General features: G+C 35.9%; 1 protein-coding gene across 1 annotated transcript in view; it reads right to left on the reverse strand.

The window, feature by feature from the left end:
• Positions 1-603: 603 nt before the first annotated feature.
• SPATA7 (spermatogenesis associated 7) overlaps positions 604-23610 on the reverse strand; it is a gene marked incomplete at its 5' end in the record, with an annotated part of 38649 nt that continues 15642 nt past the window's right edge. The window contains 8 exons of the mRNA XM_026079459.1: positions 604-1327; positions 1703-1760; positions 2596-2673; positions 4036-4089; positions 6324-6391; positions 8063-8129; positions 10098-10576; positions 21846-21979. Of these exons, the coding sequence (XP_025935244.1) occupies positions 833-1327; positions 1703-1760; positions 2596-2673; positions 4036-4089; positions 6324-6391; positions 8063-8129; positions 10098-10576; positions 21846-21979 (1433 nt within the window). The remainder of the gene's footprint in view (positions 1328-1702; positions 1761-2595; positions 2674-4035; positions 4090-6323; positions 6392-8062; positions 8130-10097; positions 10577-21845; positions 21980-23610) is intronic.

Consider the following 23610-nt stretch of genomic DNA (forward strand, 5'->3'; position numbering starts at 1 on the left):
CTGACAGGAGGTTAAGCAAAGATTTGAGAGCAGCTGGTACTGCAAAATGGCTCTTTATATCTGTTGGTACAAGGAATAAAAGGGCTGAGTTTCAGGGTCGAGGTATGAAGAAGGAATGATCATTTACCACCATCAGAAAGAAGTTCTTATGTTTGGAAAGCTGCCTGTCCACAATCATTCCTTATTTCACTCTAGGTAATGCTAGGGAACAGTACGTTCCTAATATTCTACGAGTATTGTAAAAGAAAAAGAGACTGTAAGAACTTCATGCCCCATTGGGATTTCACATTAAACAATGGACTGAGTTCCAAATGACACAAAATTCCACCTTCTTCCAGCATGGACAAATAGTTCCATCTCTGCTTCACAGATATGTAGTATACCGTGTTTTGATGTGGATAAGCTGAATTCATCTTGCAAAATACAAAAATCTTGGATCCTGAGCGCAGGAGTCACAACTTCACTGAAACTGTATCATTAATTAGTTTATTTGTTATAAATAAAAACAATAAATATTTCATAACTTACTATTACAGCTAAAACTTCCTAAAAATATAAATTAATTTTAATACTCTCAAAAGTTAATTCTGGGTTATACAATTATAGACAAAATATACAAAAATTCTTTTTGATGACTGACTTTACCCTTTACAGTCTACATTATTAATCAGGCATTAATTGATCTCTGTACTAATACCGTGCTAGAGAGGCTGTAGCAGTCTTTAAACAGAAACACTGAAGATGAAGCAAGTAATTTACTACTATTTATTTAATAAATGGCAGTTCTCCACAGAACTATCTCCATCCCTATTTAACAGCTAAATTTTGGCTACTACTCTGGACAGCCAGGTGATAGCTGAAGGGCCTCTGCAAAGCTTTCTTCAAGGTCATCAAGGTCCTTATTGGTTTCCAAATCACTGTCACAGGTAATAGAGTTTAAAGTTGCATCAAATGTGGGTGAAGTTTCTGGGCCTTCTTCAGATTTTGCAGAAGAGTGAGAGTCTGTCCCAGCATTCATCATTTCAGCAACATCTACTGAAAAGTCATCCGTGCTCTGTCTCTCCTTTGAATTTTCAAAACACACTGGTGATTTGCATTTGTTTGGTTCCGTCAATAATAAATCCATGGCCCTAAAGAATTCTTCATTTTCTGTAGCTTTTCTTTGTCTCCGACTTTTACTGGTAAACTTGAGCTGCTCCATTGTATCAAACGTCTCTAGATCTAACGAGTGAAACGCTTCCCAGTTTGCATGGATTTGCTCAGCACTTCTGCCTGCGCTGCAACCAAGATCCACTTTAAGGACACCCAATAGATGGCGCATTTTGTTCTAAGATGTGAAGGAAGAGACACATGATTATTTTGCTAGGCCCACATCTGCAGAGAGCTTACAGGGTTGTAAGTGAATATATTTCAAGAGGTTTAGCTCTGATGTAAGGAAAGTGAGGCTGCTTGCAATCAAGTGACTAAATTATATGGAAAGGGTCACCAAACGGCATTGATTGTTGTCCCATTTTTGTGACTGTGCCTGACTCATAGATAGCTATAGAGTAGGAGCCTGCAAATTTCTCATTTATAAAGATGCTCCTTACTAAGCACTCTGGTTGCCTTTACCAGCAAATGTACCAGTATAATTCCACTCTACTTTGGAAAAATCACTGAAGTCATACGTAGAGAGTGAGACTATTACAGAGGCAGTACCTACCTCATCCAAACGGTGCTTATTTTCTTCTACATGACACTCAAACAATTGTTCCAGAGCTCTAAAAATAAACAATTAAACCTTAGGCAAGGCATTTTAAGAAGAGGAAGAAAGCAATACTTTAGCAAATTTACATATATTAATGAGCCTGGTTTTTTTATTTTCATTTCTTTGCTGAATAGGACCATTAAAATTATTTTAATTATCCTCTGTCACAGGGAGTGTCACCTTGAGCCTGTATCCTACTGGCCATCTGTGCAGTAAGCAGGCTCAGTTTTAGGCAGCAGACAATAAACATGGTGTGATTTGTAGCACAGCTCTATGCATTTTTGGTCATCTATCAGAAACAGTAGGTAAGGAAAAGAATTTGGGAGTACTAATCAAATACATGAATTGTATAATAACTTGCTAATAATTAAAAATATGATTTAATAACTGGTGAACCCTTATCTGGAATAGTATATAATCCTTACAACCCATGTTGAAGAAGACTTAATTCATATTGCAACAGGGACAAAGACAGACATGATATGGAGGGATTGCTGTGTTAAAGAAGATTAATAGCTTGATTTAGTTAGCAAAACAAATGTTGCAAAGTAAAATGATTTCTTCTTAGCATTACTCTACTTAGGGTTCCAGGTCAGTTTCTAACACAGGCTGCATGTCATGGTAGACAGCAGGCAACTGAAGTAGATGACAGAGTAAGTCTTTCGCAGCACCTTTTCTTATGTAAAGCAAAAAAGAAAAGGAAATAAAATAAGAGCAGAGGTAACTGTGTATTTAAATATTTTTAATAGGCAATGAAATTACTACCAAATGACTAATGACTTCCCATTCTTACAGAGTCCATCTGTACTTGACACAGCATCAGAAATTTGAAAACAAGCATATCCTACCTGTTAGAAAATAGCCCCAGCTTAAGAATTTCATTTGTTACATCTTCAATGAAAGTCAGATATAAAAGCTCCTCTTCTCTGCAGGGAGAAAAGAAAATTCAACATTAAACGTTTAAAAATAGAGACACCTGTCACATAATACAATAGGAACGATCACCTTTAATGAAAATGCTATTAAGAAGATTTTATAGTTCTTGGTACCAGCTGCTATTTGTCATAAAGTGAATTCTATCAGGACAAACTTAGCCCTTCATTCAATTTGAATAATAATGAAAAAAACTATGTAAAAATGTCAGACTATCAGAAAGATTGCTGTGGCATTTCATGTTTATGCTAACTTTCTGTTGTGGTATAAATGAGCACAAAGATCCTGATTGTGGAAATAAGCAAATCTTGCAAAGTGTTCACAACCTGCTTTGCACTCTGCAAGAAAGCAGTACCATCCAGGAAGAAATCTTAAGACAGCAGTTTGATGCTCTGAGTAAAGGGCTTTCAACAGAGCTTCTACAGAATCTGACTGCACCTTAAAATTGCTAGTCCTCAATGGAAGCCCAGAAAGACAGAAGTGCTGACAGCCTCCATTCCTTTAAAATGACAACTCTTTGATGTACAAAATCCATGTTAGTGGCTTGCACCTCTTTGATCTGATTTCTTTTTTCTTTTTTTTTCTTTTTTTAAATATCTCTCAAAGCTGTGTTAATGCTAATCACTATAAATGGGAGACCCTCCAAAAGTTTGGAGCTCTGAAAAAAAAAAATAAATCAAGATTTCACTGCTGTTTCTCTTTCATAGCATCTTTCTAATTATCCCAAAGTATCCAATCAAACGCTACAGAACCATCCTCCAGTCTCATTTAATAAACAGAAAATCAAAAATGGGATACATTTGCATGTTTTTAATTATCTAAAAATTGTCATCTGGTTTAAAGATTGTCATTTTTGTTCCTTCTATAGTCAAGTAAGAGACACAGTAAAAGACATCTATACATGATTTGTGATATTAATCTTAAGATACTTAAAATTAGGTGAGAGCAAGCCTGTTCCCAAGGTCACACAACAAACAATTGGCAGCGTTTGTGAATATAACTCAAACCTCTACTAATTCTCAAATTTCAGACCAGAAATATGGTTAGAATGCCCTCCCGCTTGATGATTTATCTTGCCAATGTCTGTTTCAGCCCAAGTCTAGACTAAACAAGTACTAAACACATTTAAAGTGTAGCCACTAGATAGTAAAAGTTTATCTTTCTTCCAAAGTTATTGTCAATTTTCTTCATTTTTAGATTAATGTGGAAATTTTAAGTATTATAAAACAATTCACAGTATGTCAATTCTACTTTAGATTGTGAACAAGAGTTTATTCTGAGACCTCATTTACTGTTTCAAGGGTTTCTACTTTATTGTTGCAACCTAGCAGAAAAAGGGATTTAAACATACTTACTCAGACTGGATTTTCCTCCTTGCTGAAGGCTGCTCAGAATACAAGGGTGTTGACCTAAGCAGAAAAATCAGAGGGTAAGAAATGGCAAAAAGCAGTGTCGTAAATACCTGCACATTACCCTGCATCTCACTCTCTTCTGGAGCCACCCTATGCCATTACCCCACTTCACCTCTTGGAGGAAAAACAAACAAACAAAACCCCCCTCAAACGCTGCTCCAGTAGCAAAAGCCACTGCTTACTTTCAAGCCTGAAAAACTCGGTATTGTAACACCTCATTGGAAGCCATGCTCTAACTGCTGAGAAGACCTCAGTGTTACTCCAAATGCTATACAGAAGTCTCTTATCCATGAAGAGTGCTTTTAGTATACCATTTAATACAGTACAATTTTTATTCAGGTAAGACTCCCTGTGTATGTATGAGCTCCTTATGAACATATTAGCTTGAGTACAGGAAGAAGACTGCAACTTAAAATGGTATTATTTCCTTTTCACAGTAATACCTTCAAGATCATTTCTTGAAATGCTTTCCTAGAACTCACATATTGAGCCACTAAACTTACTTTTTAAAAATATTTCCAAAGGGCATAAGTATGCTTTTACCCAAAAGCTTACAAAAATAAGATCTTTATATAAATCAAAGAGCTGAACTTTATGTGGAAAAATAAATGAGTGGAAGCTTGGAGTGATCTTGTTTATGCAACTCTAACAAGTCTTGCTTGTTTGTATTTTGCATGTTATGATACACCTAAATTGCAGCCAGCAAAAAAAAAAAAAGTTTAACATCTCTTCCATGTTGTATTTTTAGTATTATATGCATAATAAATTGATGCAACTGAAGTATTCAGCTGCTGTAGTGTCAGCAGGCTGAATCAAAAAACAAATAATCTTTTTCTTTCATTCAGGAGGTGAGACAAGAATTAGAAAGAAACTCCAGCATTGTAGAAACTTCATTTCCTAAATTTTGAGTAGAAAATTCTTTGGCTGACTAATCGATTTACATTCCACCAACTTCAAACATGTTTTAATTCTTATTTTGCTGTCAAATAAAACTAGGAACCACTGATACTTTATCCTCTACCTGCCTGGATTTAAATGGAGATAGGCAATTATATCTTGTGTAGCTCTGGCTGTAGGTATTTATTCCTTTGTTCCTGTAGCAGATTACAGATGACTTATCAGTAGTTAGTGACAGTTAGGCTGCAAACCAGCTGCTCTATTGTACAAAACACCAACTGTAGGTATATGAAAGTCTAGAGCATATAACATACATAGTGTACTGGAAAAAGACAGTACCACCAGGAGTGGACATACAAGTGAAGAAGACAGGCCTGTAAAAAGTAGAAAAAGGGAGGATGAAAGTCCCAGTACTAATCTTTGGCACAGGTCCATAAAAGGACTGTGACAGATCTATCATAAGGACACCATATGGAGTTTGCAGGCCCTCAGCTGAAAGAATGGAGTTAGGGCTTCTTTAACTCAGGTCTGCACTGCTGTACCTATGTGAAACCGGGCTCTTGATGCCACGTCCTTATGTACTTATATTGTTCCTTTAGAAACAGAGGAGTTTGTGTTAGTTCCTCAGGAAGTGGGAGACCTAGATTCAGTTCCATTCTTCAATCTGAAATTAAAATCTCCATGGTCCGTCTTGCAGGAGAACACTCTAGTCGTGCATGTAAAAGTATGCTGTATGCCTTTGTGTGGGAAGGCCAGAGAGCAAATCAGCAAGACAACACGATTCTTAGCTCAGCAGTGAGGAGAATCGGTTGGGAGCCCTGGGTTCTGGCCTCACTGCCAACATCATTCATGCATTTTAGACAATATCCTAACGCACAGTGTTACAGCTTTGGAAAAAGATGTGGGAAGTGCCTCTGGCCTGTGACTCAGGAAGATTTCAAATTCAGAAGACTGGATATCTTCATGACAAGTATGAAGGTATGCCAATCCAGTATTTAATTGCAGAACTGTGTAAGAAATATATAGTTTGTAAGCTCAGATATATGTTCAGAACTAACAGCTGTGTTTACTCTCCATCAGTCTCACTCCTGACAAAAAGGAATATTCACACATTTCAGACCTCTTTTTCTTAATTGGCTTCACAGTGGAACATGATCATAAGAAAGCTGTAAATTTTGAAGGTGTGAAAGACCATTAACCTCCAAACAAAAAAAGTCCTGTGAGGAGAGACTTATAGAGAGAAACGGCCATGATGGCTTATAGGCCTAAGAGTGAGCTGTATGGAAAGCAATAAGGAAAGTTTCACATATTTCTCCCTACTGTAAATCAGGCACCTTGGGAAGGAGTACTGAAGAGCAGATGTTCTCTCAGGCTTATCCACAGTTTGTCTTTTATCTTCAGCCTACAACACAGAGATAAGATCTTTATTAGCAGTGCAAATACACAGCAAATTTTACCATTAAAATTAACCTAATAACTGTATGTGATTGAGCAATTCTACAAATCTTGCATCTTTTCTGAGAAACTTTGGGTAAACTGAGACACATGACAGCAAAGGGTCATCAGCACTGACAAACATCTAAAATTTTAATCAGTGGCAATGGGAGTTGTGGAAGATTTCTCCCCTGACAAGTCAAGGTCAAGGTCAAGGTCAAAGCAGATTTCTCTAAAACCCAGAGGGGGTCATGTCACCAACAAGAATAAAATTCAGTATGCAGAAACAGGAATTGGCACTCTGAATCACATCTCTTGAGCTGCTTGGACAAAACAGGTGGAAGGTAAAGTTGCTGACTGCCTACATTTTAAATGATAATACCCTGAAAAGGCCACTAAAGCTACATGACTTACTGTTGTAGCTTTTACAACAGCCAAAGTAAAGTCAAATGTGACAATTTTGAAATGCAAAGTTCTTCATGGAATTGGAGTGAAGCCTCCTGACTAATCATTTAACTTTTAATGAGGTCAACCACAGATGCAGATCAATTCAGGTTCAGCCACTGTTCTATTTTCAGCAAAGCTATAAATACATATTCTTTTGAGGAGAGGGGTGAGACATAATAAAACAATTATTTGCTTTATTAAGCCAAAGACATGAGGAGTCTGAACTTGTAGCCCTTCTTCATGAAGAAAGTCCATAGTTATTCAAGTCATTCTCATACGTTTGACAGGACTGTTCTTTAAGAACTTATTGTCTGTATACTGGCTACAAGATAAAGCACAAAATAAGAACCTAACATCTGATTGAACTCTTGCATGCAAGAATGAATATGAATTAAGTCAAAATATCTTCAGATTTGAAGCCTAAGAAATATTTCATGTCTTTTGCGTACTCCCCTCCCAAAGATGATGGCATTCCATTTCATCTTTAAAATTTAATAATGTTAAACCATCACATACCAAGGCAATCTCTGAAAGGCCAAATAACCAAACAACTGTTTTCAAATGCCACAACACTTAGCAATACAAATCAAAATGACAGATGCAAAAATTTCTACGACTGTCAAAAGATCTGATATTAGGAGCAGGTAGAATTCAAAGTAGTGTGATTGTTCATTAAAGAATTCCAGATACATTAAGCAAGACAGAAAGAAAACAGTAGCAAGCAAAACTTCACAGCCCACTGGTCTGGGTGCTTCCTCAAGGGAAAGGACTCCTGAATTCCAGTTCCTCTGTACAGAGTTATTTATATGATCTATCCAGTGTAAAAATAAAGAAAGAATCCTTCAAATAGAGGCATCTTCCTTTGCTGAAAAATAATGCACCTATTACATATACCCTTATCAGATATCTGAGTATACTAGTACATTTGTAGAATTGTGCAAAACAAACTTAAAAAAAAATTTGTAATATTTTAAGATCTCTTCATATGCCTCAATATTTTTTCTTACTGTTTCAGCTCATTCTTCTGAAATTATCTCCCCCTCCAAATAACTAATTCATCTGATGATAATCAAAAAAATGGAATTTAATTCAGTCGTATACTGTTGTGGCAGAGATTAAATATATACTCCAAAATGATGGTGAAGGGTGTGATTAGAGTATCCAGATGACAGATAGATCATGCTTGTATTACCTTCACTGCAATCTTCTGATGTTCAGTCATAACTTTTCTCTCAGATGCTTTGTCTGCAGAGGGAAAGCTACGAAATTTTGAGATGTATTAGATCTCTAAGAAGACCACTTACTAAATACGTAGAATGAGAATTTCAGTACCACCACAGGAATTCAGACATTCAGTTCCCATCAATTTAAAGGGGCCTACCACTAAAATGACTTGGGCAGTTTAGAAAATTTCAGCCAGACTTCCACTGACATAATAAAAGTTATAGTTAATTTTGAGTGATGACAATAGTCACACATTGGTGATCCAAATCCATTATCTGGCTGCATGGTAACAAAATAATTGTTCAGAGTTGGAAATGGAGATGCAGTAGGAAAGTCTGTGACCCACAGCCAGAAAATGAACAATTGTAATATGGAGCATAAGTTATCGAAATTCCAGTCTTATGAAATTCAGAACAGATGGAATAAAATAACCAAAYGTATAGTAAAGTAGAAGACTGTACTTTTCCAGCCTTTATTTTAATGTAAAGGAGAATAAAATAAGTTAAAATAGAGGTTTTGAATGTCTACTTATTCCAACATGGAGGACACCCGAACAAAAAGTTAACTTACATATTTTACACAAACTCCACTGCCCAAGAAAAAAAATAATTCACATTAAAAAATAGTTGACACTGTCAAGAACAACAACCAAGATCATGAAAAGCTAGCATCAAGGTACTTACACTGAATAATATAGAAAATCTTGATCCATTAGTCCACACAATCAGATTCAGTTATCAACAGTTCATTACATTTTATAAAAATATTCCATTTAAAGATCTTTAATACTCTTTGCTTATTTAAAGATATGGTACAACTAATGGGAAAGGCTAAGCAAAGAGTATGTCTAAAATCCACTCCTTTCCACATGTTAAAAACTTCAGGAAGAAACTTCATCCACTAAGATCTCAGAGTCTTTTGAAAATTGGGACCTATAGCTGTTTGAGCAAGCAAAAGAATATTATGCTTTTTTTTTTTTATGGTGGATTGTTGGGAGAGAAATCTTGAAAGTGTTGTCCAATTCATACACAATAGCCTAATGCCCTAAGAATTAAGGTATTCTGTTTCTTTCCCAATAACAGTCTTGACAGCAGAAATTTTCTCTTCCTCACAATGCAGAGACAGATTCCTTTTTTTCTGTCTTCTTTTCGTGTTTCTTTTTGCACATGACAACAGTTTCAGTCAGGGTGTAACAAAGCTGGCTTATATTTTAGTGGCAAGATAATCTCTTAGGTCTGATATCTGCCCCCCCGCAGCTACAATTGGTCTAGAATCAAGGTGTCCTGCTTTGTGCAAGGACGAAAAGAGAGTTAGACATGCGGCAGTGAGGACACAAAAGATATCTCTTTATGAAGTAGCATCAGGAAAAACAAAACTAAACTAGAATTGTTTAATTTACTAAGAAGTTCAATGCAAGAGAAGGACATAAATTTTGTACAAAAGATGTCACACAGCATACCTCTTAAGGCATTTAAATTAATGAAAAGGCAATGAAGAGATACATTCAAGAGTAAAAAAAAATTAGGATCTTTGCATGAGATATTAATTAATGAATTGGAGGGTATGAGTTTATAGGGGCAATGAAAGGAAGACTTATATGCTAACAAACAGTGGTAATTCTTTAGAAGACAGAAAGCCCAACCACAAACCAGGGAGAGCAGAGAAAAGAAAAGAGAGAAAGAATGACKCTCCCCAGTGCATGTGGGATCCCACAGTTGGCGTTTAGTGGCACTTTGTGTCCAGCTAAAATTGTATAGATGAAACCAGTTGACCAGATAGAAGACAACAAAATATGCCAACAAAAAAAAAAAAGAAAAAAAAAAGAAAAAGGAAAATTACATTCTGTTCTAGTTTTTGCTACGGTATATTCTGGAATAATTTCAGAATAATTTTTCTGGCTTTATACATGTGCAAATGAGAGCAAAATTTGTTGCTTTTATGAAGATTCTGTTAAGGTAACAGCTAAATTCCACAATTTCAAAATAAAGTTTTAATCTCTGTACCTGATTACATCAGTCTGTGTTTCAGCATCCACCTGCTGCTTATAGCGATTTTTCCTTTTCCTTTGAGCAGGAGTGTAATACCTGTACTGTGACAGGAAGGATTTAGCATCTGATATTAAGGTGCGTGGAGTAAAAGGTTTTTGGCTATCAGTAAAGAAGTCAGAGTGACTGTCTAGAAGATCCCTGCTGTATACTTTGGAGTTAGTTTCTTGACGCCTCTGAGAATGACCGATGCCGACAAAACTATCAGTGGAGCAACTGCATGAAACTCCAGAGGGTTTTCTTAATGGACTTGAGGTACTGACACTTGAGTTTGAGTTAGAGGCATTAGATGTATTCCGAGAATCTTTTCTGGCATATTTTACMGGACTGGAGCAAACCAAGCCATGCTCGTCAGGAGGTGACAGTGCTCTAGGCAAGTACTGTGCCCGCTGAGCGCAGGGGAAGAGACGGTCATTGTCTTCTGCTTCTAAGGAACTCTAGAAAAAATTAAAACAAGATTTGATTGTTCTGCAAGTTTCCCACTTTGCTCAAGTTGGTGCTCACAGCTATTATTGTTATCAACTTGAAGGTATTTTCTATGAAAAGATTTTCCATTTTTGTAATGTCGAACTGGTTTCAGAGCAGCTCCAGTGCTAACAGATTTTAGCATCTAATCATTGGAAATAAGAGCGTAATAAGAAAATAGTTTGCTTCAGTACCAAAAAGTGGGTGCTTTGTTATTAAACATTGATGGCTATATCAAACTAGGAGTGTCAATCATTTTTATCCAAAGGCTCCATAGATTTTTTAAAGTCAAGAAACTAATAATCAATGAAGAGGCAGATTATCTCATCTGGGTATGCTCTCTGTGTACTGCCCATGCAAGCAAGGTAAAAGACATTATCCACAATTATCCTGCTGAGCAGTTCATACTACAAAGATTTTTTTAAGTGTGGAGTTAGTGCCTCTCTCTCCAAAGCCTATCAGCATATCACACACCAGCTATCCTTGTAAGATGCATATTCTGTAAGAAGCACTGCTCTCTGATGCAACTTGGACCAATATGAACACTACTGCAATGTGATTTAGGACACAGAATAAGAAAACTATAACTAGCTACTCATTGTCAGTATGACCGTCTTCATCTTCTAGGTGGGAGATGCCTATCTTTGATAGGGCTGTACAAATACAGGACCATACCTTGCCTAATGGAATCCTGCTCCACGAGGAATCTCCTAATTGCTATGACAATACAAATAATCCTAATGCAGTCCAGCAGAGCCAGTCATGTTTCTATCCTATTCTCCTTTGGGTTTCTCAACCCAGCAGGTACTTAGGCAGCTGTACAACTTCCCCTCTAACACTACCAAAAGCCAACAGGGCAAATATTTAGCTTACTGCAGTTAAACAGGGCAGAAACAACCTGCTGAGTTTACAAGCAACCTATATTGGATTTCAGGCGATGCTGGAGAAAAGGTACTACTGCACCTGCTTCTAAACTATTCAACAGATTAGAGTTCAAAAATGTATTTCAGTTCTTAAAAGAAAATTCATGTTCAATTACAATATTACTTCCAAGGAAACAGTTAAAAGACCACTAGTTAGACAACAACTCAACTGAGACAAACTAGTAATAGGTAGTATTACTGCAGTAAGGTGTAGGCAATGTATGGTTCAGACTAAAACTGTAGTTAACTAGCCCGCTCCTCACCAAAAAGAAGTAAAATCTCAGTCTATTTTAAATGCAGGTTTAAGTCCAGGTGTCAAACTTAATAATGCCTAATTGCAGCTTTCTGTAACAATGTGCAAGTGTTTGGCATAGGATACTGGGAATTAACACTATCCCAGCTAATCTCACTGACATGGATGACAAAATCAAAACAAAATGGGAAACCTTACAGCAAAAGCTCACCTATGCATATTTTTTAAAGTCCTGAGTAAGCTAAAATTTAGTGAAATGAAGCACTGCAACTAGTCTTGAGAGTGGTTTATAAGAAAGACAGACAAGTATACCAGTGAGCAGTGATGACCAAGACCATAATTCTGCTCTATGGAAGGCCATGAGGAATTTTCCAACAAGTTCGATTTTAATAAGGCTGAGTCTAATAAGAAAGGTTGCATTAATACCAGCAATAAAAAACAGGTGATAGCCTAAAACTAAAATTTGAAAACAAATTCTATCATTAAGAAAGGTTAAAGAATAACTACTTTGGAAGGACCATGCTGTTTATTCTGCTTTCTTAAAAAAATCTTAATGATTAAAAATTAAACATTATTCCTGAATTGTATTGTGACACTGTGGCAAAGACAAGTAAGACAGAAACACAGTTAAATCTAAGGTACATTTGAGGCTCTTTTATTTTATTTTATTTTTTAATGAGAAAGAATAGTTCAATAGAAAGAAATTTTATATCTGTCCTAAGAGAATTTTACAAAATTTGCAAATTCTAAGCATAAATATTTGGACAGTGAATGCGTGCTGGTAAATGTGCTTACCACGTGCCTGTGAATATTTCGGAAACATCTTAACATGATAACTGTTGTATATTCTTTTCCTACATCCCTTGAGATGAATTGATCTTAGAATCCCACCAGCCACTGACAGTTCTGTTCATCAGTGAGAGGAGTGTAGGACATTTTATGATTTCCAAGGACAGTCATACTGCAGAGTCAGAAAATGAAACCAGAAGCCTAATAATAAGCAAAATGTTGTATAAACTAACATATTTTATCCTTATATATAACTATTTAATGCAATACAAGTTCTGTTACATACAACTATATGATGGAGAAGAGATGACTCATACTGTGTGTACTCAAACTGCTTAGCAGTATAACTCCAAGAGACAGCGTTTGCACCTAGGTCCTGGAAGAGTGAGGGAGAGAAGCTGTGAGGATAGAGTTATTCTGGAAAATCTCATTGCACACTATGCAATCAGTATAATGCAAGACAAAATGACAGCTAAACTAAAGTAACAGCTGACAAAACCCAATTCAGAACCAAGAGCTAACAAACCCAAATCAGTTCCGTTCATTTTTAACTAATTAGTGAGGCTTTTTAAAATAATGATTTTATTGTTCCTTACACTCAGTCCGTGCATACAGCTCCACAGCAACTGTTTCACTAAATGCTGTAAGACTTAAATGAATGTATACAAGTAGAAGGGTATATCTTCTGTCTAAGAAGAAAATCCAATTTCTAAAACCAGTTAAGGACCAAATTAAAAAAAAAAACAAAACTTAAAGTTTAGGTTTAGATAACACAGAAATTAACTTCTTGATATACTTCCATCATCTGAACAAAGAACAGGAAGACAAGGTGAGACTTATACAGGACATATGGCATGCATAAAGCTTTGAAGTGATTAAAGAAGGGAGAAAAATAAACACATTTACATAGCAAAATGTGTTCCATACATCTCTGCATTATGCTTCTATCAAACAATTAAAAACTATTAAGTAGTAGCATTACATTACTGAAGTCATTGAAGGATGAGCTTCCCTACAGAAAGCCACTTAAACATATGCTGGGATGTGCATTTATTTATGACATACTACATTAACTGACAATTGTAAAGGTTTACCAGCAGCCTATCCTGGTCTTACAGCTAATTCACATGAAAATCATTTTACGAGAGGCAATCATACAAGAATATATTCAATGGTTTTCCAGTTGCTCTTTATTGCCTGAATGCAAGAGAAACCTGGAGAAAATCCTCAAGAACTCTTCACTGTTTGAAAACAATCAGATAATTAAGATGTGGATTAAAGGACAGACGTGTGATTTTCCCCACCAGTGAGGCATTACAAGGGACTGACTACCTGCAAAAGGAGCAAAAGAAAGGACTTGTGGGAAATTTCCAAGATAATTCATAGTGGTTGTGAGGCTTTTGAAGTCTCCTGTTGCAGGGAGGGAAAAAAAGAAAAAAGAGAAACTTGGAAATTCTTGTACATTTCTTGAAAATTCATGACACTCAGCAACCTAGTATTGGTCAAAATACAGAAGCATATAAAAGCCACAGAACTATATATTAGACCTAGAAAAGGCCTAACTTTACCTAAATATACTTTTATTTCCTACATATATATATATAGTGCATATAAACTTTATGTTCATATATGTACGTAGTATACCCAGTAAATATATGTAGATTTTCTACTCTATTGTTCAAATTTTTAAAAGGGTGTTTTCAAAAGCTAAAAGCAGTATGACTTTTGCTATATATGATGCATTTTCTCATTACTCTGCTACTCTTCTTGCTTGAATCTACACTATTCCATTTTTTCCCTTTCAGAACTGCTTGATATTTTAAAAGAAAACTAAAGATGATGAATAAACATTTTGTGCCATGCTGTAAATAAGAGAAATATGAAGAGAAATATTAAAAATTTCAGTTAGTTTGCCATGAAAATTAATCACAGAACACACTGCTGCCATGCATATTTCCTTCATCTTCCCACACAACAATTTTCTCCCAAATCACTGAGACCTATCTATGCTATAACAGTACCCCCAAATGTGCATATGTGCTAATGCCTGATGCAAAGAGCTAATTATTTTTAGCTAGCTGAGCTGAAGTAAGCTGTTCTTGATGATGTCTCATGTGAGCCAACTTAATTTTACTACTACAGCATAATTAAGTGCTGAACCGATAACAGTAACAATGCCAGATAAATGCCCGTGTTAGCAAGCAGTATAGTAAGGCTTATCAGTGTAATTGTTTGCATATAAAATAGTTGCAGTGGTAGCCCAGCACTATGAAAAACAGATAAGACTGGAAARTTTCAGAATTCACCTACACAGATGTTTTGAAAAGCAAACTCCATACCCCTTAGTTTGTATTATAAACAGCTCAATTTTTGTAGTATATATTTTCTCTCAATTGTTAAAATAGTTAATGGAGCTGCAATATAGATCAGACTTTAGCAGCATTTGTTACTGTGTGATGATTGGTGCCACACAATATCCAAAATAAAAAAAAGATTTTTGATGTTGTTATGGGCTATGAGACAGTTGTTCTATTCCTTGGATCCAGCTGAGTTGATCTTAACATAAGACAAAGGGAGAGGGGAAATACGGCAATACTCTAATTTTAAACTTTCCTTATTCTTGAAGAAGCTTCAGGCAATCCTTTTCTTCTCCTCCTCAACTATGTCGTTGACCAAGTGGCTAAGGTAATAACTAGACATTGGAACTGCAAACTACAGCCGTGTTAGTGTTCATCTTGAGATGCACTTCAAGTACTGAGAAAGAAGAAGGTGTTTTGAAACAGTCATCCTAGGGTAAAACCTTATCTCCTGAACAGGTGGGCAGTACAGCCATTGGGCACACAAAGAAACAACATCAAAAACAAGGAACTATGTTGGTGACTTCAAAAAGATTTTACAGAGAGTCAGATAATGCTGTTTGCCTGCAACTAAGGTTTCAGAAAATTATTTGTACTCCTCTTTTTGTGTAGGCAACCTAACTGTAAGCAAGTATAATAATTTTCTTTTCTAATCTCTGTCTACAAAAACACCAGATATTCAGCTGGAAAAAAAAGACAGATAAAAGCATGCCTATCAGTACAAGGAAGATGTCTATAAATATGCAGTACCACAGATTGAAGGATTTTTAGCTCTGTTCTTCAGATACAGTTAAACAGATTTTAATTCCATGGAAGTACCATAGCTTTAGATATTAGCACTAGAAAAAAAAGATAAGTGATATAATTTGAAGTCAATAATCTTGACACCTCTCTTACTTTCCAATTTATGTTCCATTCCATTGATTCAGTCAACTCTAGTGTGTTTTGAAAGACACAAATTTACTCAATGATATAATTAAGTAATAATAACCCCATAAAATGGTTTCAGAAGTTACACATTTGTACCTAAATTTTGTTAGTCACAAAACTGTGATAAATGGAATATTACTTGCAGCAAGCTTCTACAGAAAGAGGACCCCTGAATCTTCATGGAGTCTGTAGAAGTGGAAATTCAGTCAAAACAGATCAAAGCATGAGGTTGTCAAATCATGGGCAAGAGAAATAACATAGAGTAAGAATCCAGATTCATCTCTACGTTATTTTTATTTTCTGGAAGTTTAGTTTCTCAACTCAAAAGACACTGAGATATCAGCTGCCTTGGAAAAATCAAGCTCACAAACGAAAGCTTGCTAAATATATTTTCACAGAAAAGGTCCAAATGCACCTCTTACTGGGGCCACTGAAGTTACATCAAGATGAATTCAGTACTTGAAATTAATTTTTTTTTGTATGAACAGGTCTTCAAATAGAATAGCACATCTACCGTCATATAATGAAATCATGGAGACACTTTGAGAGCTATGCTGTTGAAAGACAGAAGCTGCAATTTTGTAATACATGAACTTCTGATGCTTTTGGTTTGAGATGACCAGCATTCTTTACAGTTGCTGCTCTCATAACCTCTTGCATTTTAAGAAGTGAAAAAGGCAAGAGAGGAAATTCACACAAAATTGTGAACAAGCAAGACCTGCATGAATATAATCAGTTTGCATACTGGCATCAATATTAACCATTTTGCTCATTCAAAACTACATTCTGTTACATTCTTTCTTTTTTGTGGTATTCAATTGTATAATTTGGTACATTCCTACTTTCATCAACTAGTCTGATGGCCTGATGTTAAGGATGTTATTGAATCTGTATATGGAAATGAATTAATTCAGGCAACTAGTATAAATAGGTGATTGTCATTGAAGCTAGAAAGGAAATCTGTACTGAACAATCCTGATGAATACATAGGTTTCTTTCTTTGATGCTTAGAAGGCACTTCTGCTTTCTTTAGTTGTTTACATATTTCATTCTGATAGAACTAATTCAAGCATACTTCATCTTCAGAATATTAATATCATAACAGTGTAATAAATGTTTAAACACGAAGCATTTGAGTAGGTAATTCACACAGCCATGTATGCATACTGCATACAAAGTTAACAATGGAGACTGAAAAAAAGTTATTCGTATTTCCTAATCTATACTTCATATGCACAAGCAGATTGTCAAAACTTTCATTCTGTAACCATGTTATACAGCTCAGCAAAACTCACATTAAACATTAATCAACCTTTCAGGAAAAGTTGTGAAAATAGTTGAAAATGGAAAACTTGGTCAGGTGATTCTCCTCTCATAAGTGGCTTCCAACTAGGTGTGCATTTTTATAGTTTCTCTTGAATTATTTCTGGTTCCTACCACAAAAATGAGTGGACAATCAGGCTGACTTTCTTCTCACTATATCTCAAGAAATCATAAAGTCTCAGAAAACAGGCTGAAAGGGATCTCAAAACATCTGCACTCCAAAGGCAATGCCAACTATACTTACAATGGTTAAAAGAGAAAATTTACTCTTCAAAGGAGGAGTCTCAGCCTCCCTTCAGCTGACTTTTGGCATTGATTAATATTTTAAAAATTTCTTTAACAGTCAGAAATGCCTATTAATAGGATTATCTGAACACGCGATGTGAAATACACAGTCTTGTTCAAATTGGAGACTTCACTCACAACCAGCTCAATCCAGGTTTGTTGCTTCATAGGTCAGTCATATGGAGCTTTATGCAATTTGACTCATTGACTCACTGAGCTGAATGTTTAAAAACCCAAACAATCTTTGTACAGAAAAATAAAAATTCTGAATCTATGGATTTTATGTGAGTACAGCTTTCCATTCCTGGCAGCTGTATTTCCCCCTTGGGAAGACTACATGCTAGTGGCATTCTACGCACAGATTACACAGTATTTCCCAGACTCTGCCTTTTACGTTGTGAGAAAACCACTTCAAGTAATTCATTAAAGAAGTAGTATATACGCTTCATCTGGTGCATAGATAAATATCTGGATACCTACAGACATGTTGTTTATTCATCCTCCAGCTTTTCAGTCTAAATAAGGCACTAATATTGTTTTTAAAAATATATATTCACAAACACACACAGACACAATGTGAGCAGCCCTTTCAGCATCAGTATCTGTAGTTTATCATGCTGTTTTGATTAACTTTCACACATGGTGTCAACTATCATTATTACGTTACACAGAAAGAGAAGGAGAGTAGAAGAGAAACTGTTCCTAATACATCTTTATGCTTTCCCTGACCTTCTGCTTGACTGTGAGAAAAAAACTATTATGTCCTTGAAGTAATTTAGTTGCAAGGGATCCCATCAAAAGACTGCTCCATGCTGCCATTTGAAAATCAGCCTGCTGGCTAATGCACCACACTTAGGTGTTCTGCTAAATGTAGGGAAATGCATGGTGCACCATAAACATCCACCGCATTTTAACCCACAGCTCTAGGTGGAACACCTTCTTATCTCAGTGATCTAAATACTCTTTTTAAAATTCAGTGATTGTAATGAAAGTCTGTCACGAAATCTAGGTAAACACAGAAGAAATAGGTTCATTACATACCACAGTAGATTCTCACGTTACAGTAACTTCCATTTATAACTAGATATTACTGGTAAAGAATTTACTGTTTATGCGCATTTAAACGTTTTTGCAAAACAGTCAAAGAGCAGGCCAGCCAAGTACAAAAAACATTATAGGTAATCAGTCTCCTAGTTAGCTCAATGTGTAATATAACATGCTGACTACATCACAGAGGTTATAAGAGATGTATAACATACATTACATATTTTAGAGGAAATATTTTTAGTCCTTTTTCTTTTTACCATGCAAAAAGCACAGCCTGAACTGAAAACAGTTTCTGTGTTCTACTGAAGCATTAAATAATAATAAGTGCAACTCCAGGAAAAATGAAGAACGAGGAAGTAAAGATATCAGACTTATCAAAATGCATAAAAACTGAATGCTAATGAATGAAGCTTTTTGAAAATAGAACATCAGGTGCATAAATGAAAGCTAGTTAGCACATAATATAGCCTATAATCCACTCAGGCATTGACCTTGCCAGAGTTACAAGGGTTATTACATACATATGTTACTCTTAGTTTGATACACATTTTACACGGGCCACGCTTTATTAGGCAAGAAATTATGCATTATGAAAGTCATGACTTTAACTTTTGTATTCTTATGTTTTAATGTAATGGTGGCAAAGTCAGGAAAATTCTACTTGTATTTTATTCTTGCATTCCTCCTATAATGTTATAAAATGCTTATCAAGTACAGAATCACATTCCACAATGTGCACCTCCTTGGAAATCTGGAGTGTTCCAAGATTAATTGCTTCAGATTTGTTCTGAGTCTCATTCCATCCCAGGAACCTCCTAATTCAAGAATACCATTTTTGGAGCAGTTCTACAAACAGAGGATGTATAGTCAGTTTTTTTCCTAATGGCAATAGTGATATCAATAATGTGATTACTCTCAGTGGCAAAAATTCTCTATATTATCATAGGCTTTAATAGGCAGCTTTAGAATTTGTTCTTATAACTGTCACCCACTGATATATTCTGATGGCTAGAGACATGACTAAATCACTCTAACAATGCATTAGACATCTGATCAATGAAGTAGAATTCTCCCTTGGTGTAGCAACAAGCATACGAAATCTGAACATTTTTTGGCAAATGAAGCAAAGCATCATTTGGCTTCATTTTTGACACAGAAACACAACAGGGAAATTACTCCCACTACTCACCTTTTTACCAGAAGGCCTACTTAAAGAGATTTTCACTCACTAATGCTTTTGTTTATACTCCAGTGAAAAATATTTTGCAAAACCAGCAATACAATTGTTAATAATTTGACTAACATAGTGCCAAATAATATTTTGGTGAAGATTACTATTTGCAGATGTAAAATTAAAAAAATACCTACACAGAGGCAAATGAAATACTTCATCCAAAAGAACACATTACTTTTTATGTGTTGTCCAGCATGAAATTGGCAAGTCTTCCAAGATCACTTTCTAAAGCACACTTGTCTGTTGATACCTTGTATGCATACTCAAACCCATAGTTTGTTGAATTATACTCTGTGGCTAGCAAAAATAAGGAAAGATCCAGTTGGCACAACAGAACCTACACTTTCAGGACAAATGTTGATGGGAAGGCACCTATAAGTAATTAGCAGAACTGGGACAGATACTGTTTTAGAAAGACCATGTTTAGGAAGTGATTAAAACAAAGGAAAAGAGTGACAATTTGTTATATTTCTGTATCAAAGACCACACTTGCATCCTTTCATTCTAAAACCTCAGAATTTATCTAGTAATTAGAGATACCTTTTAAGCACACTACTTGGTTTTGCCATGAAATAATTTAAGGGACAGCCTTCTGCTTCCCAACTCCCCAAAAAACAACGCCTGTCAATATGCAGAAGATAATGGAGAAGGAGAAAAATGGTGATATTAAAAAATAAACTTTCCATTTTGAATATGACATTTTCTCCCTCTTCTTATGCAGGCCTATGCTTTCATACATAACTAAGAGCTATGCACTGAATGTCAAAGCAATATTTCTCTGCACTCCAATAAGGTCATGCTCAAAATGCCTGCTACAAAAAACAGCCACGCAGAAACTATTGATGATTTTTCTGCATTATTTGGAAATTTACTCTAGCTCTACAGATATTTAAAAAAGATATGAAGCATTTGGTGTTAAAAATCAACACAGTTAAAATAGCAGTCTTCCCTAAGTTGCAATTCCTTCTTTACACTAATGAATAGGATAATATAATTCATTCATGCTATTTATTTATTTATTTATTTATTTGGAAACATATGCCATGTATCTAGATGAAGTTTGGCTAAAATAAGCGAACCTATGAAAATAGACAGCAACGTTCTCACCCATTATGATGGGTTAAGTACTATTTCTACTTTCAATAACTGCAGTCTGAAGGTATAGTTTACTGTAATGAGTGAAATTAATTTCCAAAATAGGACTTTGATGATACAGAAAAAAAACAAAAGAATCTCCATTCTTCTGCTAGGAAAGTTAATGGATTAGAGTTCTCACAGTAGGGTGCTCTGCAATGAGAGAGAGGATGTGGGGATTTGAGCCGAGGCAAAAGAGAGCATTYAAGGGTGACCAGAGTTTGGATTTAGCACAGGCACTCTTTATCCAGAAATCCCTGCCATCTGTCAGAAGGCTGAGACGTGCATTTGGTGTTGGGCACACACCATGGCACTCCTTGTCGATTTTCTGCTGTTTGAAATATGCTAGCCCTCCCTGCAGAGCCACTGACGCAGTGCTGCTCGGCTGTTACAAGGGGAAGCAATCAGTAAGAGCTCCTCAGTTGGAGAGGCAGCTGTGGAGATCATCATTGCTGCTTCACACCCTAGACTGTGGGGTGAGTGGGGAACTCCTGGAGACCTACTCACAGGACAGTTAGCACCCGAGCTGCATGCATGTGTCAAAAACATCTCCACCTGAGCAACAAGAGATCTGTGGTGAGACAGAAACTACACTAGAAAAACAGGAAGCACAGATAGAGCAAGAGGAAACCTAAAGCCAATGTTTACCTTCTCGAATACAGGAAAAAAAGAAAAAATTCTGGTGTGTGCCTTCTGAAAGAAGGTGACTTGGGTTATGTCTCATTGTGGGGAAGGTTCTTAGATATACAGCAGCATCTTGATATCGAAATCACCTACTCCACTAACATTTAAATAAAGGACCAGTTCATAATAATCTTTTTTCTTAATCTTTCCAAACTCCCTGGAAAATGTGTCCAAACTCCCTGGAGTACCCTGGAAGTCCATAATAGTTTCCCTAAGGAACAAGTAAGTAAGAAAATACTACACTATGATATCTATTATTTTAAACAAAATTAAAATATCTACCTTTCCCAAAGAGAATGACAGCAGCCTTCCACTCTCTCTTGAGCTGGATCGTGAGGCATTTTTACTCTCATTCATTTCTTTTTCACACCTGGCTATCTTCTTTTTCAGTTTCTCTCTTCTTTGCTGGTCTGCAACTTAGGAAAGAGACAAAAAGTTTGTCAGATCCAAATGGAAATCTTTTTTTTTGTCATAAATGATTTAAAAATGTCACAGGGGTTTCCTGTCGCTCAGCAAAGTCAGACCATTGTGATATGTTCCACTTCAAACATTCAGCAATTATGAAAAATTACCTCTATTTTTAAAATAGAGGTAAAAATTAGAGTATGCTGGTAGCTCAAGCTAGACAGTATTTCACAACTACTACAATACTACACAGAAATTCTAGGATCAGTATTGTTTACAGAGTACTCTGCCCTATAAGTCTGCACTCAGACTTATAGGGATAGAACTCCTTTAACTGTACTCTCATCTAACTATTCAGCAAAAACCAAAATGTGTAATGTCACTAAATTTGTTGTGCACAAAATTCATGCTCAAACCATGGAAGAATAGACAGTGGTTCCCCAAGCACAGAAATCCACTGCAAAACAGCATGTTCATGCCATGAACATAAATAAGGAAGGCAGACACTGCGAAAGGGTCACTGCCAGATCAGAAGGGAAAAAAGCTTATCAGTTTACACTGGTCTGCAGTCCAAGATCTTGTTCACACTGTCCCTGTAACACAGAAGATGAGTTAGGTGTCTGTGCCATCAGGTACCTCAGAGAAGAGCCCAAAAGAAAGACAAGGTAAATTTTCTAAGTTTGCTATCGGTCACCTACGTCCGGTGTCTTGCATAACATAATACAAAGTTTTTGCATATTGTGAGCACACAGGTGCCACAAATGATGAAACCTGCAAAGCTGAATAATACAACAGAGGCTGATCAGAAACATTAATAATTTCATTTTCAAATGGGAATATAAGCAAGTCCTACATAAGTAAGCATATTTTTGAAGTCTGTATGCACAATGAAATCTGTTTTACTCTTGACTAGATTTCTCATTCATTTACATTGACCCAAGTTCATATGCTACAGTATAATTTTGTTTGATACAGACATATGAGTTTGTTTGATATAGACACACAGACAGAAAGCCTTCACTGATTCCTTCTTCAGATGCATAATGCATTTAGATCGTACTCTGGTAGACCCCAATCTTCACACACATTACTACACTTAATGCATGGAAATGTAAATAACTTTGTGGATCGGTGTGGTACATTTCTCTAGGCAGCTGGGAACCCCAGCAATCTGAGGACTACAGCTCAAGGGAAATTTATATCAACCTTTAAAATACATTTACCTGTGTACATTAATTCTACAGATATGTTAATCTCTATGAATTATTTAAGTATGTGTGTTCATTTTATTAAACATTTTAGCCCCTTTTTAAACTAGAAATGATTCTTTCAGATGCAAAATCCTTGCTCTCATTCCTCAGGGAAATCCCTCTTTCTCTTTCTTTCWATTCTTACAATTGACGTGTAAAATAAAAAGTAATTGCTTTACAGTTGCTGATTTTTTCAGCACATTCCATTAGAGTACTTACAACATAAAGTTGCTTTTATTACTGGAAAGCCATTAAAGTTCAGATAAGCTAAATACTACAAATCTGAATGAAAAATACACTTTGAAGGAAACAAATATACACAGAATCACACACAGAATCACAGAATCGCTGAGGTTGGAAGGGACCTCTGGAGATCATCTAGTCCAACCCCC

Source organism: Apteryx rowi, unplaced genomic scaffold, assembly GCF_003343035.1.
Source record: "Apteryx rowi isolate R43461 unplaced genomic scaffold, aptRow1 scaffold_5, whole genome shotgun sequence".
Lineage (NCBI taxonomy): Eukaryota > Metazoa > Chordata > Aves > Apterygiformes > Apterygidae > Apteryx > Apteryx rowi.